Source organism: Carlito syrichta, unplaced genomic scaffold, assembly GCF_000164805.1.
Source record: "Carlito syrichta isolate Samal-C Ts95f unplaced genomic scaffold, Tarsius_syrichta-2.0.1 Scaffold130433, whole genome shotgun sequence".
NCBI lineage: Eukaryota > Metazoa > Chordata > Mammalia > Primates > Tarsiidae > Carlito > Carlito syrichta.
This window is the reverse complement of record NW_007074529.1, coordinates 169,327-186,554: the sequence shown is the minus strand read 5'-3', so window position 1 is coordinate 186,554 and position 17,228 is coordinate 169,327. Positions and strand designations below refer to the sequence as shown.

General features: G+C 55.3%; 1 protein-coding gene across 1 annotated transcript in view; it reads right to left on the bottom strand.

Moving 5' to 3' along the window:
• GALNT16 (polypeptide N-acetylgalactosaminyltransferase 16) overlaps positions 1-17,228 on the bottom strand; it is a 46,148-nt gene that overhangs the window by 21,676 nt on the left and 7,244 nt on the right. Inside the window, exons 2-10 of the mRNA XM_008049011.2 lie at positions 16,624-16,752; positions 15,911-16,068; positions 12,051-12,149; positions 11,106-11,173; positions 10,513-10,578; positions 8,738-8,859; positions 7,028-7,115; positions 4,211-4,295; positions 3,784-3,887 (exon numbers count right to left, since the gene is read on the bottom strand). Of these exons, the coding sequence (XP_008047202.2) occupies positions 3,784-3,887; positions 4,211-4,295; positions 7,028-7,115; positions 8,738-8,859; positions 10,513-10,578; positions 11,106-11,173; positions 12,051-12,149; positions 15,911-16,068; positions 16,624-16,752 (919 nt within the window). The remainder of the gene's footprint in view (positions 1-3,783; positions 3,888-4,210; positions 4,296-7,027; positions 7,116-8,737; positions 8,860-10,512; positions 10,579-11,105; positions 11,174-12,050; positions 12,150-15,910; positions 16,069-16,623; positions 16,753-17,228) is intronic.

The window sequence follows — 17,228 nt, the reverse complement described above, 5'->3', positions numbered from 1 at the left end:
GTGACATTTTAACCCTTCTTTCCTGGCCCAGAAAGTCCACGACTCTTGTTTTTCTTTTACTTTTTCTTGGAGTCTCACTCTGTGGCCAAGTTTGGAGAGCAGTGGCATGCTCATAGCCACTGCAGCCTCGATCTGCTGGGCTCAGGCGATCCTCCACCTTACCTTTCCCAGCCACCACTCCCAGCTAATTTTTTATTTATTGTAGTGACGAGGTGTCGCCATGTTGCCCAGGCTGGTCTCCAATCCCTGGGCTCAGGCAATCCTCTCGCCTCAGTCTCCCAAAGTGCTGGGATGACAGGCATGAGCCACCATGCTGGCACCTTGGTTTTTTAACTTAAAAAAGAGAAAAGAACATCCTCCCATGAGTTCCAGCCCAGGACCCTCTCTCCTCTCCCAGTTGGCCCTAAAGACACTAGTGGCCTCCAGTCAGGTGTGGGAGTGCTCTCCTGGCTCAGCCAGATGGGCTGTCCTGGTGACTAGCAAAGTGGGATGTGCAGGAAGCAGGATGAGGGCTCACTCCTGGCCAGCCTGCATGCACCAGACCACATCCAGAAGCCCCACGGGCTTCTGGATAGAATACTCAGCACCCCTGACCCACACCCAGTGCGGGCTCTATGAGTGGGCTTCCCTGGTCTGCGCATAGCTCCAGGCACATGTGTCCCCTTCTTGCCAACCCCCCACCACCACCAAGAGCCCTGAGGTCTGGAGCAGGGGGCCACCCTGGTAGACAGAAGATCTGCATTTTGGTTCTGTTCCTGCCAGACCAACTTCCTTATGCAGTTAAGCCACCTCATCTCACTCAACCCATGCTCTCCTTGTTATTAGCTATTGCGATGATTATCAGCAACAGCAAGAACAATAGGAAGGACCCTCACCCATCTACTGAGCATGTATTATGTGCCTTGCTCTCTCCCTCTGATATCTAATTCACACTGAAACCACAGGGAGTCAGTATTGCCACACTTAGGTTTTTTTGTTTTCTTTTATTTTTAGGTTGGGGTCTCACTCTGTTGCCCAGGCTGGAATGCAGCGGCACAATCACAGCTCACTGCAGCCTCCAACTCTTGGACTGAAGGGATCCACCCTCTTCAGCCTCCCGAGTAGCTAGCTCTAAGATACACATCACCACACCTGCCTAATTTTCTTTTTTCTTTTTTTTTTAGAGAGACAAGGTCTCACTATATTGCTCAGGCTGGTCTTGAACTCCTGGGCTCAAGTAATCCTCCCACCTTGACCTCCCCAAATACTAGGACTATAGGTGTGAACCACCGCACCCAGCCACACTTAGGTTTTTAAAAAGGACCATGAAGTTCAAAGACATTAACAACCTCTGTAAGGTCAGCCAACACTCAGTTGCTGAACTGCAACATCAGGGTCACAGGGAGCTGCACCCTTTGAATCCACTTCCTTAGTTCACCAACCATGTTTGAGTGCCTACCGTATGCCACACACCACTCTAGATCCTCATACTCTAGGGGGCGAGACGGGAGCTCAGTGAAATAAGAAGCAAAAAACACAAGTAAGCAAGAGATAAGTGAGTGGAGAACAAGTGATCAGGTGGGCAGGGAGGAAGTGTGGGGTGGCCGTGGTGGGGTGTGCTGTTAAATGAGGCTGACTGGAGCATTTTCACTGAGAGGGGCACCTGTGAACAGTGAGGGAGCGAGTTATGTGGCTGTAAGTATTGGGCAGACGGAACAGCAAGGGCGAGTGTCCAGAGGCGAGCACTTGACCGGCAGGGTCTAGGAGCCACGAGGAGGCAGATGGGAGACGCGAGGGAGGGCAGAGTTCATGTGGGCTGGGGGTAAAGGCAGACAGCTCAGGGCCTGGTGGTCCATGCAAGGACTTCGGGTTTTGCTTCGGGTGACATAGGAACTGCTGCGAGGTTTTTTCATTTTTGTTTTAGCTTTTCGAGACAGGGTCTCAGTCTGCCGTCCAAGCTGACGTACGGTGACATCATCATAACTCACTGCAGCCTCAAATTCTTGGGCTCAAGTGATCCTCTCCCCTCGGCCTCCCAAGTAGCTGGGACTACAGGTGCACACCGGCACGCCTAATTAAAATACTTTTTTGTTTTTTGTAGAGACAAGGTCTCACTGTGTTTCAGGCTGGTCTTGAACTCCTGGGCTCAAGCGATCCTGCCACCCTGGCTTCCTAAAGTGCTGGGATCACAGGCAGGAGTCACCGCACTCGAACCCTTGTGGGGTTTTGAGCAGAGGGGCCCCGTGATCTGTTTGGAAAGGGCCCCTAACGTGCACCTCGTGGTTTTCACATTCACAAACTCCACTCGAGGGGGTCTTGGGGCTTCTGAGCTTGGATCTCTGGGGACACAGGAACACATCTCAGTCTGGGTATCTCCCTTCCTTCAACAAAGAAATAAATTGAAAGGCTCAAACCTGCCAGCAACAGGAGTCTACAGCTCAAAACTGGCCCCAGCAGCAGAATGCCTGACCGCTGCAGCCAGCCTAGACTTTTCTTTGAATTTCTTCTAAGAAACAAAACCCTTGCCAGAACCACTCCACGGTCACCTTTCAAGCTCCCCAGCCATGGAGCCTTGCCTCAGGCAGAGTTTGAAGTCAGCTATTTGATCACTCACTTGCTTCTCTGTCAGTCCCTGGTCTAAAAAAAAGAAGAAAAGAAAAGAAACAGCCTCTGGGCTCAGGGAGACATGGTTTCCCAGCTTTCTAAGCCTTTACAGGAAACTGGCTTTGCCAAAACTCCCCCTTCAGGCTGGGATCGAGGACACACCGGAGGTCACTTGGGCCCAGAACACATGCAGGGAGTACAGAATGGAAGGGTCGCTCAACCCCAGTTCTCAGAATTCACTCCTCCAAACGCGCTCAGAGACACTGCCAAGAGGGAGTCCCCAGGGAGAGATAATCCCATGCCCATTCCCACGCCGGCTGGTGTGCAATGGGGATCAGGCCTGCTGAAAGCCCCATAGCTCGCTTCTGCTCCAGATCAAGGAGACAGAGGACAAGGGGCCCACTCCTGACCTCTCAGAGGCACAGGCTGTGACTTTGGCAACACCCCACCGCACTCAAGTGGCTCCGGTCAAGTTGTGTGCACCCGCTAGACGTGGACTTGCCTGGTGGGAACCTGGGAGGCAGCACCCACCTCTGTTCTCTCGCCTGCCCAGTGGGTGAGAGGCCTCTGGCCTTACTGCAAGCAACCTGGGCAGGATGAAACCGGAAACACTGGGCGCCCACTCCGCTGAGGGCGGGGGCCACGGTTTTGCAGGCAACAGTGTACCTGCCTGGGCCCGGGCGACCCTGGAATGGCTCTCCCCCTTCTCCATCGCCCTCTGTTTGGCAGGCTGCCCCTGTGGGCCTCCTTCCCTCTGGCTGAGGGGTTCTGCCTGCCGGAGGCACCAGTGGAAGGTGTCGGGGTGGGGGCAGGTAAGGGTGGATGTTTAGCTCCTGACCCCTCCACCTGGGTGCTGTGGGCCGGCTGCACAGGCCCCAAGACCACAGCTCCCTCCTCGTCCTTCAGAGCTCTGGTGGCCACAGCTCCCAGCAGTCATAGCCCTGCCAGGTACGACACTGCCCCTGGGAGCCCCCACGGCTGCCCACATGGTATACTAGCCCCTCCCCCGCCGCCCATTTATTGAGTCAGGGTCTGTCGCCTGGGCTGGAGTGCAGTGGCCCCATCACAGCTCACTGCAGCTGCCAACTCCTGGGCTCAAGCGATCCTCCTGCCTCAGTCTCCCAAGTAGTTGGTATTACAGGAGCGTGCCACCATGCGTGCTGATTATGCTGCTGTTTGTAGTGTTATTTCCCAACTCACCAAAATTCTCTCCCCCCCAGATATCCATCTGGGCGTCATACTTCCCCAGGTGGTTAAACCAGGACTTGTCAATCACAAAGATTCCTCCAGCGATGACAGGCGTCCTGGGAGCAGGGAGAGGGAGCAGGCAACACATGAGCCCGAGACAGCAGGGGCTCCTCTCAATGCCCCGGGACCCATGGCATTTGCCCCCAGAGCCTCGGCCTGCTGAATCACAGGGCAGGGTGTCTGGTCAGTTCCCCAGCCCCCACAGCGGCGCCCATGGCCTCTGTCCCTTCTGTCACTGTGGGCAGGGTCCAAGTCCCCAGAGCAGAGCCAGTCCTTAGACTGTGCAGCCCCAAACTCCGGGAGCGAATGCAGCCTCCCAAGAGCTTCCCGGGACCCGACTCAGGGAGGGAAGGGTCTCCCGGAGCCACAACAGCCTGACCTGATGGGCTGGGTAGGGTCTGTCCGTGTCATCTTCTGATCGAGGGGAATCTGCTCCCACTTGAAATGCAGGCTCCAGTCGAATCCTGAGGGAGAAAAAGGGAGGACAGCGTTGAGGGCAGAGCCCACTGGGGCAGGGACGCCCTTGTGCCTCCACCCTCAGTCTCCCTTGTTCAGCCCAGCTCAAAGAGGGCCCCGGGCAATTTGTACAGCCACCCCTGCATTCAGAAAGAGGCCAGCCATGCCCTAGAGGAGATGACAATCTATTGGCAAGACAGAGACTGTGAAGACATGTAAATAGATGGGTAATACATCAGCTGGGGGTGAAAAGTGCTAAAAACAGAAAAGAAAGGGAGAGTCCCCATTCTAGTTCAGTAAGAGTAGTCAGGAAAGAGCCCCTGATGAGGTGACATTTGTGGAGAGACCTGACATCTGGGAAAGGGAATTCCAGGCAGGGGCAACAGCAAGTGCAAAGGCCCTGAGGTGACTTCCTGAAGGCAAGATGCCTGGCTCCCTTCAGAATCCCATCCAGCCCAAAGATCTAACCAATGGTGGGTCCGTGTGGTGGGGATCCAGACCCCAAAGAGGAGGCCCATCATGGCCAGGAGCCCCCAGCCACAGGCTCTCCATAGCAGCACTGTACAACAAAACCCTCTGTGGGGATGAAACGTCTGCATCTGCACTGGCCAACAGGGCGGCCGCTAACCTCATGTGGCTATTGAGTACTTGAAATGTGGAGTAGGCCACTGAGGAATGGAATTTTACCTTTTGTTTAATTTTAATTCATTTACATTTAAAGAGCCAAATGCAGCTATTGTTTGCTGTACTGAACAGCCTAAAAGAAATACAATACAAGCCACACACATAAGCCATATACAAGGGGGGGACCCAAAAAACCCTGGAATATATTTATGAAAACCATGTATTTATTCTTACATGTTTAAGCATCAGTCTCTTTCAAAGGACTCTCTCTCCGTTGAATGCAATACACCTATCGAGATGCTTTTTTTCACTGCTCAAAACAATTTTCTTTTTTTTTAAATTCATTTTATTTTATTTTTATTTTTTATTATAAATATGTGGGGGTACAATTCGGGGTTATCTATACAAACGTTGATTATACAGGTACCCTTGTTGATGAGGTGTGCCCCTCCCTCCCCTGGCAGTTTCCCTCAACTGCCAATCCCACCCCCTCTCCTCTGACAGTTTCCTACGACTGCCAATCCCTTTCCTATAGTATTATAATAATTGTTCAAAGTCTGCTTATGAGTGAAAACATATGGTACTCTGTTCTTTGTTTCTGTGATAGATCACTGAAAATGATCGACTCTAAATCCATCCAAGTGGCTGCGAAGTCCATATGTTTGTCCTTCTTTATAATATTCCATTGTGTATATGTACCACATTTCAAAACAGTTTTCAAACTTATTAATTTTGATGCCTCTTAGTGCTTCTGCCATTTTTTGTTTCACCTTTTCCACATCAGGGACTTTTTTCATCCAGGAAACAAAAAAGAAGTTGCTCAGAGCAAGATAGGGTGAATAGGGAGGGTGAGGCATGGGGATCATGTGGTTGTTGGTCAAAAACTGCTGAACACTCAGTGTGGTGTGGGCAGGTGCGCTCGTAAATCACCCATCATGAAATGGGCAAATGTGTTGAAAGAATCTCTAAAAAAATTCACTGAAGTCGAATGCAGCCTCTCACAACAATGCTAGCTGGTACACAGATCCTGATGGGTTCCTGGAACACTTACCTCATGGGGGAGGCCTGTACTACAAGGGGCCTGTCCTCCAAAAAAATAATTCCTGTTTCCCTCCTGGTTCCCCTCTTGTATGTTATTTCATTTTGTTTATTTATTTTTTAGAAACATGGTCTTGCTCTGTCGCCCAGGCTAGAGTGCAGTGGTGCAATCATAGCTCACTGCAGCCTTAGACTCATAGGCTTCCCAAGTAGCTAAGACGACAGGCACATACCACCATGCCCAGTTGTTTTTTTTTAATTATTAATTTTTCTTAGAGATGTTTTCTTGCTATGTCTCAGACTGGTCTCAGACTCCTGGTCTCAAACAATCCTCCCACCTCGGCCTTCCAAAGTGTTGGAATTACAGGCGTGAGCCACCATGCCTGGCCACATATGTCATTTTAAATGTTCTAATAACCACATCAGAAAAGAGAACATATGAAATTAATATTGAATATGGAATACAATATTGTAATGTAATATCTCCAAAATACTATCATTTCAGCATGTCATCAATATGCAAAAATTGCCAGTGGGACATTGTATATTCTCTCACACCAAGTCTTGGAACCCGGGTGTGCCTACGCTCACAGCATACCCCAACTCCAGTTAGTCACTTTATAAGACGAGCCACACATCAGGAGTTCAACAGTCAGATGTGGCTCGTGGTCACCGTATTGCAGGCCAGGGCTTGTCCATGTCTGAGGGGTTCAAGAAGCATTACAGCCTAAAGGCACCCCCTCCCCACCCCCATGACAATTGCCGAGTCAGAACCTTCTGCCGGACTGTGGCCGTGGTCCCTGGGCCAGTAGCATTTGGGAGGAGCTCATCAAGGCCGAGAGGGAGGGAGAGGTGAGAGATGGCCTAGGGCTGCTGTTGACACGCCCACAACGGCCCCCTCTGGCCCCTGTCCCCAGCCCCAAGGCCACCCTACCCCCTCTCATCTTCTCTTTGGAGGTGGCAGGTGTGGGAGAATGAGAGATTCTGGCACAGCTAGGGGGAGTACAACGCAGGGGTTTGGCCTGCCCGCACCCACCTCCTTTTGGGTCTAGACCCTCCCCCCACCAGCAGGACCCACCTCCGCGCAGGTCAGCAGACGCTGCAAGGTAGGCAAAGTTATCCAGACTGATGACGTCGATGATGGGACTCACGACACGGGTGTGGTCCTAGGAGGGAAGCCAAAGGGTGTGAGGCCTGGGCACCTTGGTGGGAGGAGGCCCAAGGAGGCCTCCCTGAGACACGGGGGCGGTGCACTAGGACCACCCCAAGCCTGGGCAGGCTCCCAGGGGCTGCCTGTGTCACCACCCCCAGAGTTCCTGGAAGTTTCCTCCTGGCTCCCTTGTGCTTACCCGTGTGCTGGGATCTCACCTCCTCTATGAAGCCTTCCCTGGCTGTTGCAGGCCGAAGGATTTCTTCCCTTTTTAAGCTGCTATTGCCACACTGTCTGAGGTGGCTCTTCTGTTGCCAGTTTGAACTGTTTTTAGTTTTAGTTGTTTTTTTTTATTTTTATTTTATTTCACTCTGTCACCCAGGCTGGAGTGCAGTGGCACGCTCACAGCCACCGCAGCCTTGACCTGCTGGGCTCAGGCGATCCTTCCACCTCATCCTTCCAAATAGCTGGAACTACAGGAGCATGCTACCACACTTGGCTAATTTTTTGATATATTGTAGAGATGAGGTCTCACCAAGTTGCCCAGGCTGGTCTCAAACCCCTGGGCTCAGCCAATCCTCTCACCTCAGCCTCCCAAAGTGCTGGGATTACAGGCTTAAGTCACCACACCCAGCCAGTTTTATTTTTAGTCTAGTTTTTTTTTTTTTTTTTTTTTTTAGTCGGGGTCTCACTCTCTCCCCCAGGCTGGAATGTAGTGGCACAATCATGGCTCACTATAGCCTCAACCTCCTGGCCTCAGTAACCCTCTCACCTCACCCTCCTGAGTAGCTGGGACAACAGGTGCACGCCACCACACCCTGCTAACATTTTGCTTTTTTGCAGAGATGAGGTTTCGCTATGTTGCCCAGGTTGATCTTGAACACCTGGGCTCAAGCAATCCTCCTGCTTTGGCCTCCCAAAGTGCTGGGATTACAAGCATGAGCCACTGTCCCTTGCCATCAATTTATGTTTAAACTTTCGAGGAGCTGCCAGGCTGCTTTCCAACGTGGCTGTGCTATTTTAATTCCCACTGGCAATGCACAAAGCTCCTGTGTCTCCACATCCTCACCAGCATTTGCTATTGTCAGACTTTGGTGAGAGCCATCCACTGTGGTTTTTGTCTTGCATTTCCTGACGATTAAAGACGGTGAGCATCTTTTCATGGGCTCACTGGCCATTTGTGTATCTTCCTTGAAGAAATGTCTACACAGGTCCTCTGCCTGTTTTTAAACTGGGTTATTTCTCTTTTCATGGTGGGTGGCAATGCCTCGTCCTCTCCTGCTAATGTCCTCATCCTCCGTTTGGGGGACTGCAGCACACGGTGGGTGCCCTCCTGTTCTCTCCCCGCTAAGAACAGTTCCTTTCCTCCCTGACTCCAGGGTTTCCCAGCCTGGCCAGAGGCTCCCCCAGCACAGGAACTGGCCTCTTCCTGGAGAAAACAATGCCTGTGCACAGGAGCAACTAGAGCCCACGCAGGCTTTTGTCCAACTTTATCCTCATGACAACCAGCGGGACACATACCACATGTACCCCACAGGAGACACAGAGTATTTGGGCCTCCTCTGGTGCCTGCCCAGCTTCAACGGCCACCCTCCACACCCTCGCAACCCCCAGGGATGCCTGCTCCCTAAGACTCACCTCCTTCACCCGCTGCAGCATGGGCTGCAGCCACTCTGTGTTCACCTCACAGTGGCTGTCCAGGAAGGTGAGGATGGCAGCAGCCGCCACGTCTGCCCCGCGGACTCGGGACCGGATCAGCCCTGCATCAGGGACAGACAGGGCTCGGCACCAGGACTGTGCCAACCATCCCCAAGGTTCCAGGCCCCGACCCCTGCAGGGGCTCGGGCTTCCTCTGTGCCTGGACTTGGGGAGTCCTCCTGTTGAGTTCTCTCTCCCTCCTTTTCCTCTTTTTGTCCATCCACCAGCCACTATTACTCCAGGGCCGTCCCCAAGAGACCTCTATACGACAGACGCCGGGCTCCAGGGACACCGGTAAGCGGTCACAGTTCAGATGGTGGGAGGTGCAGTGAGGTGTGGTTGGGTGCTGACAGAGAACCCAAAAGCAAAACCTCTTCCACTGGGCGCCTCCAAGCATCCCCTCCAGCCACCCTTGCAGGTGCAGTGTGGAGAGAACCTTCTAGATGGAGACAGGCTTGAGTCTGTGTGCCAGCCCCTTCCCTCACCTTGAGCACGTTATCCAAACTCTCTGGGCCTGAGTTTTCTTATCTAGAAGATTCATGGTCCCTGCCTGTCAGGCCTTCTGTCATCTCCCCCTGCTGAGCAGGTCTGGGCCCTCCCAGGAAGGCAGGATGAGTAGAGGGGGGTTCAGAGGTTGACCCCCATTCACTCTGGAAAAATCCCTGAGCCTCCTTAAACCCCAGTTTTCCTGATCTGCAAGGGGAGGCTGTGGGCTGTTCTGAAGGCTGGACTTGAGAGAGAATGTGGGAACGTGGGCCAGACGGTGCCCCAAGGGTGGGGGCCGCAGGAGGGTGTCCGTGTGATGTGTGCACACCACGCCAGGCCTGCCCCCGCCCCCTTTGCCTGTCTCATGGTACCCCCAGCTGGTTGAGGCCCTCCCTCTCCTGCCTGGAGGACCCACCCACTTCTCCAATTCTCCTCCCATCTCCGTGTTTTTCACACAGACCTACACCCAGCCTGTTACTGTGTTGCAAGCCCTTCCAGGGTGGGAGCCACACAGCGAACTTTTTTTTAATTTTTAAAAATTTTCGTAACATGTATCTATTTACTTATTTAGACACAGGGTTTTACTCTGTTGCCCAGGCTGGAGTGCAGTGACATGATCACAGTTCACCACAGCCTCAGACTCCTGGGCTCAGGCAAGCCTCCCCCCGGCAGCCTCCTGAGTGGCAGGAAATACAGCCACCATAGTCAGTTAATTTTTCATGATTGTAGAGACAAGGTCTTGCTATATTGCCCTCGCTGGTCTTGCACTCCTGGGCTCAAGAGATCCTCCCGCCTCAGCTTCTCAAGTGGCTGGGACCACAGGTGTGCACCACCGCACCCAGCTCTGTACTCCTTCTGGGTCCTCTCAGGTCCCTGCACATGCCCCTCAGTTGGAAGTGAGTGAGGTCACATCTGCCTTATACTTGGCAGTGACTTTCTCAAAGCCTGTCCACGCAGCCCATCTCACTTAATTTCAACCACCCCTTGCAATGCAGAAAGGGCATTGCCCTTCTCCCGTTTCTCAGGAGACCACCGAGGTGGCCAGAAATGGAGAGAGCTGCCTACAGGTGTGTCGTGCGTGGGGTGGAGCCGGGCTGGGGGAGGGTCCTCGGCAGGGCCTGGTCCCAGCCACCAGGAGTGTGGAGGGCCCGCTGGCCTGGCATGCTGCAGGGGTGCAGAGGACGGCACCGATAGGGGCTCGCTGGGGAGGGCTGGGGCCGAGGACTCACCCTCCCGCCGGTCGTTGCGCAGGCACTTGACCTTGGGGATCCTGGTCAGGAGTAGACAGTCCTCCGCTGGGGAGAGGGAAGACAAGGTCACTGGCACACGGGCGCTGACTACAGGTGGCTGGGCTGCCCAGGAACTGCCCGGGGCAGCCCTGCTGGGGAAGGGGCTGGCCTAGGAGGACAGAGGGGCGTGGCCATCACTGCTGGCTGAGGAGTGGCTGCCCCTCTCGCAGCCAGGCTGAAGAGCCCACCCGGCCCAGGGAGTGGCAGAGAGAGGCTACACCAGCAGCAGTACCATCCAGTACCCCCGCCTGGCAGTCATTACACTTGAAGATGCGACGGATGTTGCTTCTGTTTCTAAAAAATGCCATCTCACCGGTGTCCCACCCAGAGCAATACCCACTCTTCTGTTCCCTCCTCTGGTACCAGGGAGCAGGGCCAGGGAGGGGTCCTAGAAAAGACCAGGATTCCCACTGCAGGGCCGAGAGGTCATCTGTGGCAGCCAGGACACCCTTGAGCCAAAGGACCTGTTTGCCCCACATTCTGGGGAAGAGGGGTATCTCTGTAGGGGGGCAAATAGGAAGGTGTGTACTTACGATCTGAACTGAAGTCATCCACTAAGATGATCTCCTGGATCAAGTTGGCAGGTGTTCGGTTCAGGACACTGGAGGAGCCGCAGGGACAGAGAAGGAGCACAGGTTCAGGGGCTGACCTGCACTGTCCCCTCCCTGTGCCGCCCAGTCTGGGGCCAGCACCTCCACCGTGGACAACAGCTAGAAAGCTTCCCAGGCCCTGATCAGTGGCCGAGAAGCAGCATGCTCTAGGCTCTTCCAGGGACGGACAACCCTGCTGCCTGGGACCTCAGGCACTTGAGCCCCCCCTCAGATTGGGGGTGCGCCCCAGATGAGCTGCTGGAGCGGCCTGGGGCTCCCCAAGCCCTGCCCAGGGACAACCCCAGCCAGCCAGCCCAGAGGGCTAGTGAGGCTCCTTCCAGCCTCATAGTGTTCCCAAGGAGGCCCCCTCCCTCCCACCTACCTTACTCTTCTCCTTTCACTCCCTGGGAAAGGAGACCCAGGTTTCTTGAGTCCCTGGAAGACCTGGCCACTCCTATTCAGGCCCCATCCCTGCCTAAGTTCATTGAGGAGCTGGGTGAGAGCGGTTCAACCTGACCACAAGCCCTCGCTTAGGAGGACAGAAGGCTGCCTCCCTCTGACCAGCTAACAGACACCCGCTGGGCTGCCCTCCACCCCAAGGCCCTGTGCCCAGCCCTGCCTCCCTCTGCTCATGACCCTGCACTCCCTGCCTTTCTGCCTGGCCTTGAGTGTGACCGCTGCGATTCTGTAACAGGTGGACTTCTGGGGTCTTCCTGACCTTGATTCACAGCCCCAGCTTCTCAGAAGGACAGGCTGTCCTCCAGTGCCACTGGCCTCACACTGTCTGGCCCCAGCATGTGCTCCCAATGCCCCCCCTGCCAGTGGCACCTCAGACAGCCCCAGCCCAGGAGCAGTGCCGCTGGAATGAGGGGCCACAGCCAGGCTCACCTCTTGACCGTGCGCAGCAGAGTGGAGCGGGCCTCGTTGTGGAAGGTGATGACGACACTGGTGGCCGGCAGGTCCAAGGAGTAGGACACAGATGGGCAACTGAGGAGAAAGCAGGGGTCAGAGGCTGGGTGGGCCTGCTCGGGACAGGCACTAGGCTTTTCTTGGTCCAGTCCACTGCTCTCTGGATACTTCCAGGGGGACGAGAAGGCACACCAAGCTGGGCCAAAGGACCTGCCCTGCATACCCAGAGGCACCCAGTTGGGGCCTGCGAAGGGAAGTGGCAGGCTGGGGGATTACACCAAAAACCAGGGCACCCAGACCCCTGTGTCCACCCGGTGTTGAAGAGGGAGCACTGACAGCAGCTCACAGACTGAGCTCCCAGGCCCAAGCTCCCTTCCCAACAGAGGCCCACACCAGGCCCAGGCACAGTCCTGACCAAAGGACAGAACCCCCTGCCCAACATGGCAGGGACATGAGGCAAAATTGGGATGGCATGCGAGAGGAAGCCCTATCTTCTGTTCTCTGACACCCTGAGACTTGTTCTTTCTCTTCCCCCAGCAGCTCGGGACACTTAGTGAGATCTGGAGAGAAATCACCCCACCCTGCTACCGGGGACTCCTCCCCACACCCGACACTGACCGCTGGCCACAGACACTGGGCTAGGGGTAGCCTCGCTGCTCTGGGGTCTCAGAGGTCCCCTGGAGGAAACAGGCCTCTGAGAAAACACCAGTCGTTTCCCACCCCATCAGCCCCTAATAGACACCACGTTTGGGTCTGCTAACTCTGCTCCTCAGGAAATGGAGGTGAAACCACCCTCCCCAGGCTCATTCTGTCTCTGCAAATGCACTTGTCCCCACTCTGGCGGCAGGAGGTGGCCTCCGTGGAGGCTTTCCGAATGATCTCCTTTATTGCAATCGCTCCCTGACTATTCCAGCCGAAACTGTTCTCATTATCATTCATTCTACCCATAGCGGCTCATGGCTCCCAGGCCCATGTCAGACAGGCGGAGCACCCCCAGCCTGGGAGCCCCACATCAGGGGAACCTCGAGAGGCCATACAGAAATTTTCCTGGAAAGGGGTGAAGGGAGCAGTGGGGTGGAACGTTCTCCTGCCCCTGAGAAGCCAAGCTCTCCCAGGGCCTGTGCTGGTTGTAGAGGGCAGGAGTGGGCTGGGAGGGGAGCTGTGCTGGAGAAGCCAACACCCCCAGGGCGCCCAGCATCTCAGCACTGCCCTCCAGGGCACCCGCTCTCTGTCCTTGTCCCCCAACCAGCTGGTGCCCAGGAAAGAGGGAATCTGGAGAGCCCAGTCTCTCCCCAAAGGGGGCAAATCTACCCACAGCCCATCTGGGGATGGACTCCAGCTCCCCCCACCCTCCAGCCCTCTCCACCCTATGTTTCGCTGGGATTTGTATCTCTGAGGATGGGGTGTGTCTGGCTCTGGCTCCGGGAGCCAGAGCCCCTGAGGAGCTGTGTTCCATACCTGCGTGTTGAGTCTGGGGCTGGTGGGCTTTCCCTGAGATCCTGGTAAGTTTGTCTCAGGTGCTTTACGGTCCTCAGCTCCCCTCCAGGAGGGCAGCCTGGAGTGAGGGCTGGGCCAGAGACCAGCCTGACACTGGGAGTCCAGCAGATCCTATGAGCTCAGAGCAGCACACTGGCCCCACAGGGGAGCCTGACCCCAAGCCAGCACATGCATGCACACATGTACATGCACACACACCACACACACAATTATTCACATCCATAACATACACACATATGCATGTGCATGCATGTGTGCACATGTAAGCGCATGCATGCAGACACATGGGCACACTCACACACACATGTGTGTGTGTGCGTGTGTACACTGCACACATGCAGGCACCTATGCACATGCACACACAGTCACAGGCATACATACACACACATGTGCGCACACACCCTGACCCACCTGGGCCTTCCGACAGCCCAGGAGCAGCACACGGCCCCTTGTTGTCCCACCATTGCCTGCATTTAGAGTCTCATCTAACATGGTCATGGTCCCTGGGGCAATTCCTCCAACATTTCCCAGGGACTGCCGAGAGGGTGCAGGGTGGGGATGGGCTGGGAGGACAAGAGCCTCCAGGCCAAGCCCTCCAGCCTCAGATTCAGATCAGCAGACCCTCTGGGCCCTGGGGACAAGGTCAGCATGGCCAGGCTGCCCGTGAGAGGTCTCCAAGTGGAGCTGCATGGACATGACCTTGTCACAGCTTGGGGGACATGCGGGGACATGCCTTGGGACTTCCAAGAAAGGATTTCTCAGTCCAGAAATGGCCGTTAGCCCTGGTGGGGCCTCACTGCCCAACAGGATTGCTGCTGCAGTCGGTAGCACACAAGGCTCTGGATGCTGATGATGCTGGGGTCACAGGACAGCAAGCCCAGGCCTGGGGCTCTGCCAGCCCTGCCTCCAGCTCACCTTGCACAGGACACCGGAAAGGCCCTGGGCTTGATCAGGCCTGCCTCTGTGTGTGACACGGAGTGCTAGAACTAGGTCCCCTCCGAACCCTCATCTCAGACATCCTTTGTGCTGTGGAATAGCCGCTTCGGAGGAAAAAGCGGTCACGACCCAAGTCATCATTGCCCACCCCGGAGCCAGGACCAGTTAAGCATCCAGCCCAGCGCTGAGCACGAAGCTGCAGGCACAGTGGGGGATGTGCTCCAATGGCGTCTGGCCGCTCCCTCCACTAGAGGTCTGCCCAGAGCACAGAGGAGGGCCTAACGAGCTGGGATGCAGAGGAACTTCCCCAGAAGTCCTCGTCTGGGACGTAGGTGGGGGGGGGCAGTGTGTATAGGCAGAGGAAACAGTGTGTGCAAGCAAGGAAGAGGCCGGGCAGAGTGGCTCATGCGTGTAATTCCAGCACTTTGGGAGGCCCAGGCAGGAGGATTGCTTGAGCCCAGGAGCTCAAGACCAGTCTAGGCAACATAGCATAGACCTTGTCTCTACAAAAAAATAAAGGCAGGCATAGTGGTGCCTCCCTGTAGTTTCAGCTACTCAAGAGGTTGAGGTAGGAAAATTGTCTGCACTCAGAAGCTCAAGGCTGCAGTGAGCTGTGATTGATTATGCCACTGCACTCTAGCCTGGGCAACAGAGCAAGATACCAACTAAAAAAAAAAAAGAGACTGGAAGCACCTCCAGGGGATGCTGAGGAGGTGGAGCGGTGGGGCAGGAGGAAAGGAGGGAAAGGGACATTAAAAGAGCAGTGCAAAGCTGGGCTCGGTGGCTCAGCCTGTAATCCTGCACCTTTGGGAGGCTGAGGTGAGTGGATTGCCTGAGCCCATGGGTTCGAGACCTGCCTGGGCAGAGAGACCTCATCTCTACAATAAAATCAAAAAATTAGCCGGGCGTGGTAGCGCGCGCCTGTAATTCCGGCTACTCGGAAGGCTGAGGCGGAAGGATCGCCAGAGCCCAGCAGGCAAGGCTGCGGTGGCCGGGAGCGGCCACTGCACTCCAGTCTGGGCGACAGAGTGAGACTCCAACTCAAAAAAAAAAAAGAGCGGTGCAGAGCACTCCACTGTTTGCACTGCGGAGGGCCAGAGCCCCTCTACCACGGGCACCACCAGCAGGGCACTGAGAACCCCTGGTTCACCCACAGAGAACCTCCCCGTGGTCCCTTGCAGGTCATCTCACTGGGATGCCAGACACGCTGCAGGCCTGCTGGCCCCAGCTGGGTGTGTCCTCAGCTTCTCAGGCCTCAGCAGGTCAATGACATAAACAGGAGTCAGAAAGCAGCCAACAGTGAGGGGCCCGGACATCTAAATCACCAGGCTGAATTGCTGCGAGTGAAAGAGAAATGACCTTGGCCTGTCACTTCTCTTTCCCCATGGACACTGCAGGAGCTGTACCTGTAGTGGCGTGTGTCCCGGATGGGCCGGTCTGGGCTCAGCTTGTCACTCTCCAGCTGGTTGAAGGCATGCTGCCTGTAGGGGTCCTCTCCAGCCTTCAGCTGCTTGACTGACAGGTATGCCTTCTCATCAAAGCCTTTCGAGGGTGTTCCTGTTACCTGAGACAAAAGTCAGCATCGGAGAGGGTCATTGGCAGGAGAACTCCACGTGCCTAGCACACACCAGGCAGTGTACTAACCAGGTCACTTCATTTGCATCTCACCCCAGCTTTACAGGAAGAGATCATTATCTCCCCCCTTCACAGATGAGAACATTGAAGCTCAAGAGACTTTCAAGAAGTGTCTGAGGCCAGGCTCGGTGAGGTGGCTCATGCCTGTAATTCCAGCACTTTGGGAGGCTGAGGCAGGAGGATCGTTTGAGCCCTGGAGTTCGAGACCAGCCTGGCAAAATAGCGAAATCTTGTCTTTACAAAAAATCCCAAAAGTAGCCAAGTGTTGTGGTACACACTTGTAGTCCCAGTTACTTGGTAGTCTGAGGAGGAGTATTGCCTGAGACCAGGAGGTTGAGGCTACGATGAGCCATGATCGTGCCACTGCACTCCAGCCTGGGTGACACAGTGAGACCCCTCCCCAAAAAAATGTCCAAGGTCAGGCAAGTAAGTGGCAAGATTGGGATTCAAACGGGTCATCTAACTCTGAAGCCCACACCCATACCCGATGCCCTGTGCTGGACATGGGGAGGGTGGCCCCCGAGCGCACTGAGGCAGACCCCTGAGACGAGGTGTGCTGAGGGCACTGTGGACCAGAGTGGAGGCTGCCAAGGCCCTGAAGGTGGACACTGACCTGGGGACAAACATGGTTTCGCACTAGGCCAGGCACAGAGGCAGTCCCCGCTGTAGTGCCTGGTCAGCAAAATGCCAGGGCTGGGCTAAGAGCTCCTGTGAGGACGTGGCCCTCATGGGTGATGACATGGGCGGGAGAAGACATGCGCAAGGACAGCACCTGTCTTCCCTGGGACTTGCTTGCAGCAGCCAGGGCAACAGCAGAGCCCCTAAGCCCAAGGGTGCTAGGTGCAGGTGTTTGTTCAAATGCCGTGATCATCTAGTGTGTTTCTGGAACTCTGGGGGCATGGGAGGCTGTGGCCGTGGGGGAGGGAGACTGGGCCACAGCCTCCCGTGCCCCCAGAGTTCCAGAAAGACACTAGATGATCGCGGCACTTGAACAAACACCTGGCCGGCTGTTCCCAGACCCCTGCAAAATAATACTCTCTGTGGATGCAGCCTGCCTCCTAACCTACCCCACCCCGGGACTTCTGCCCT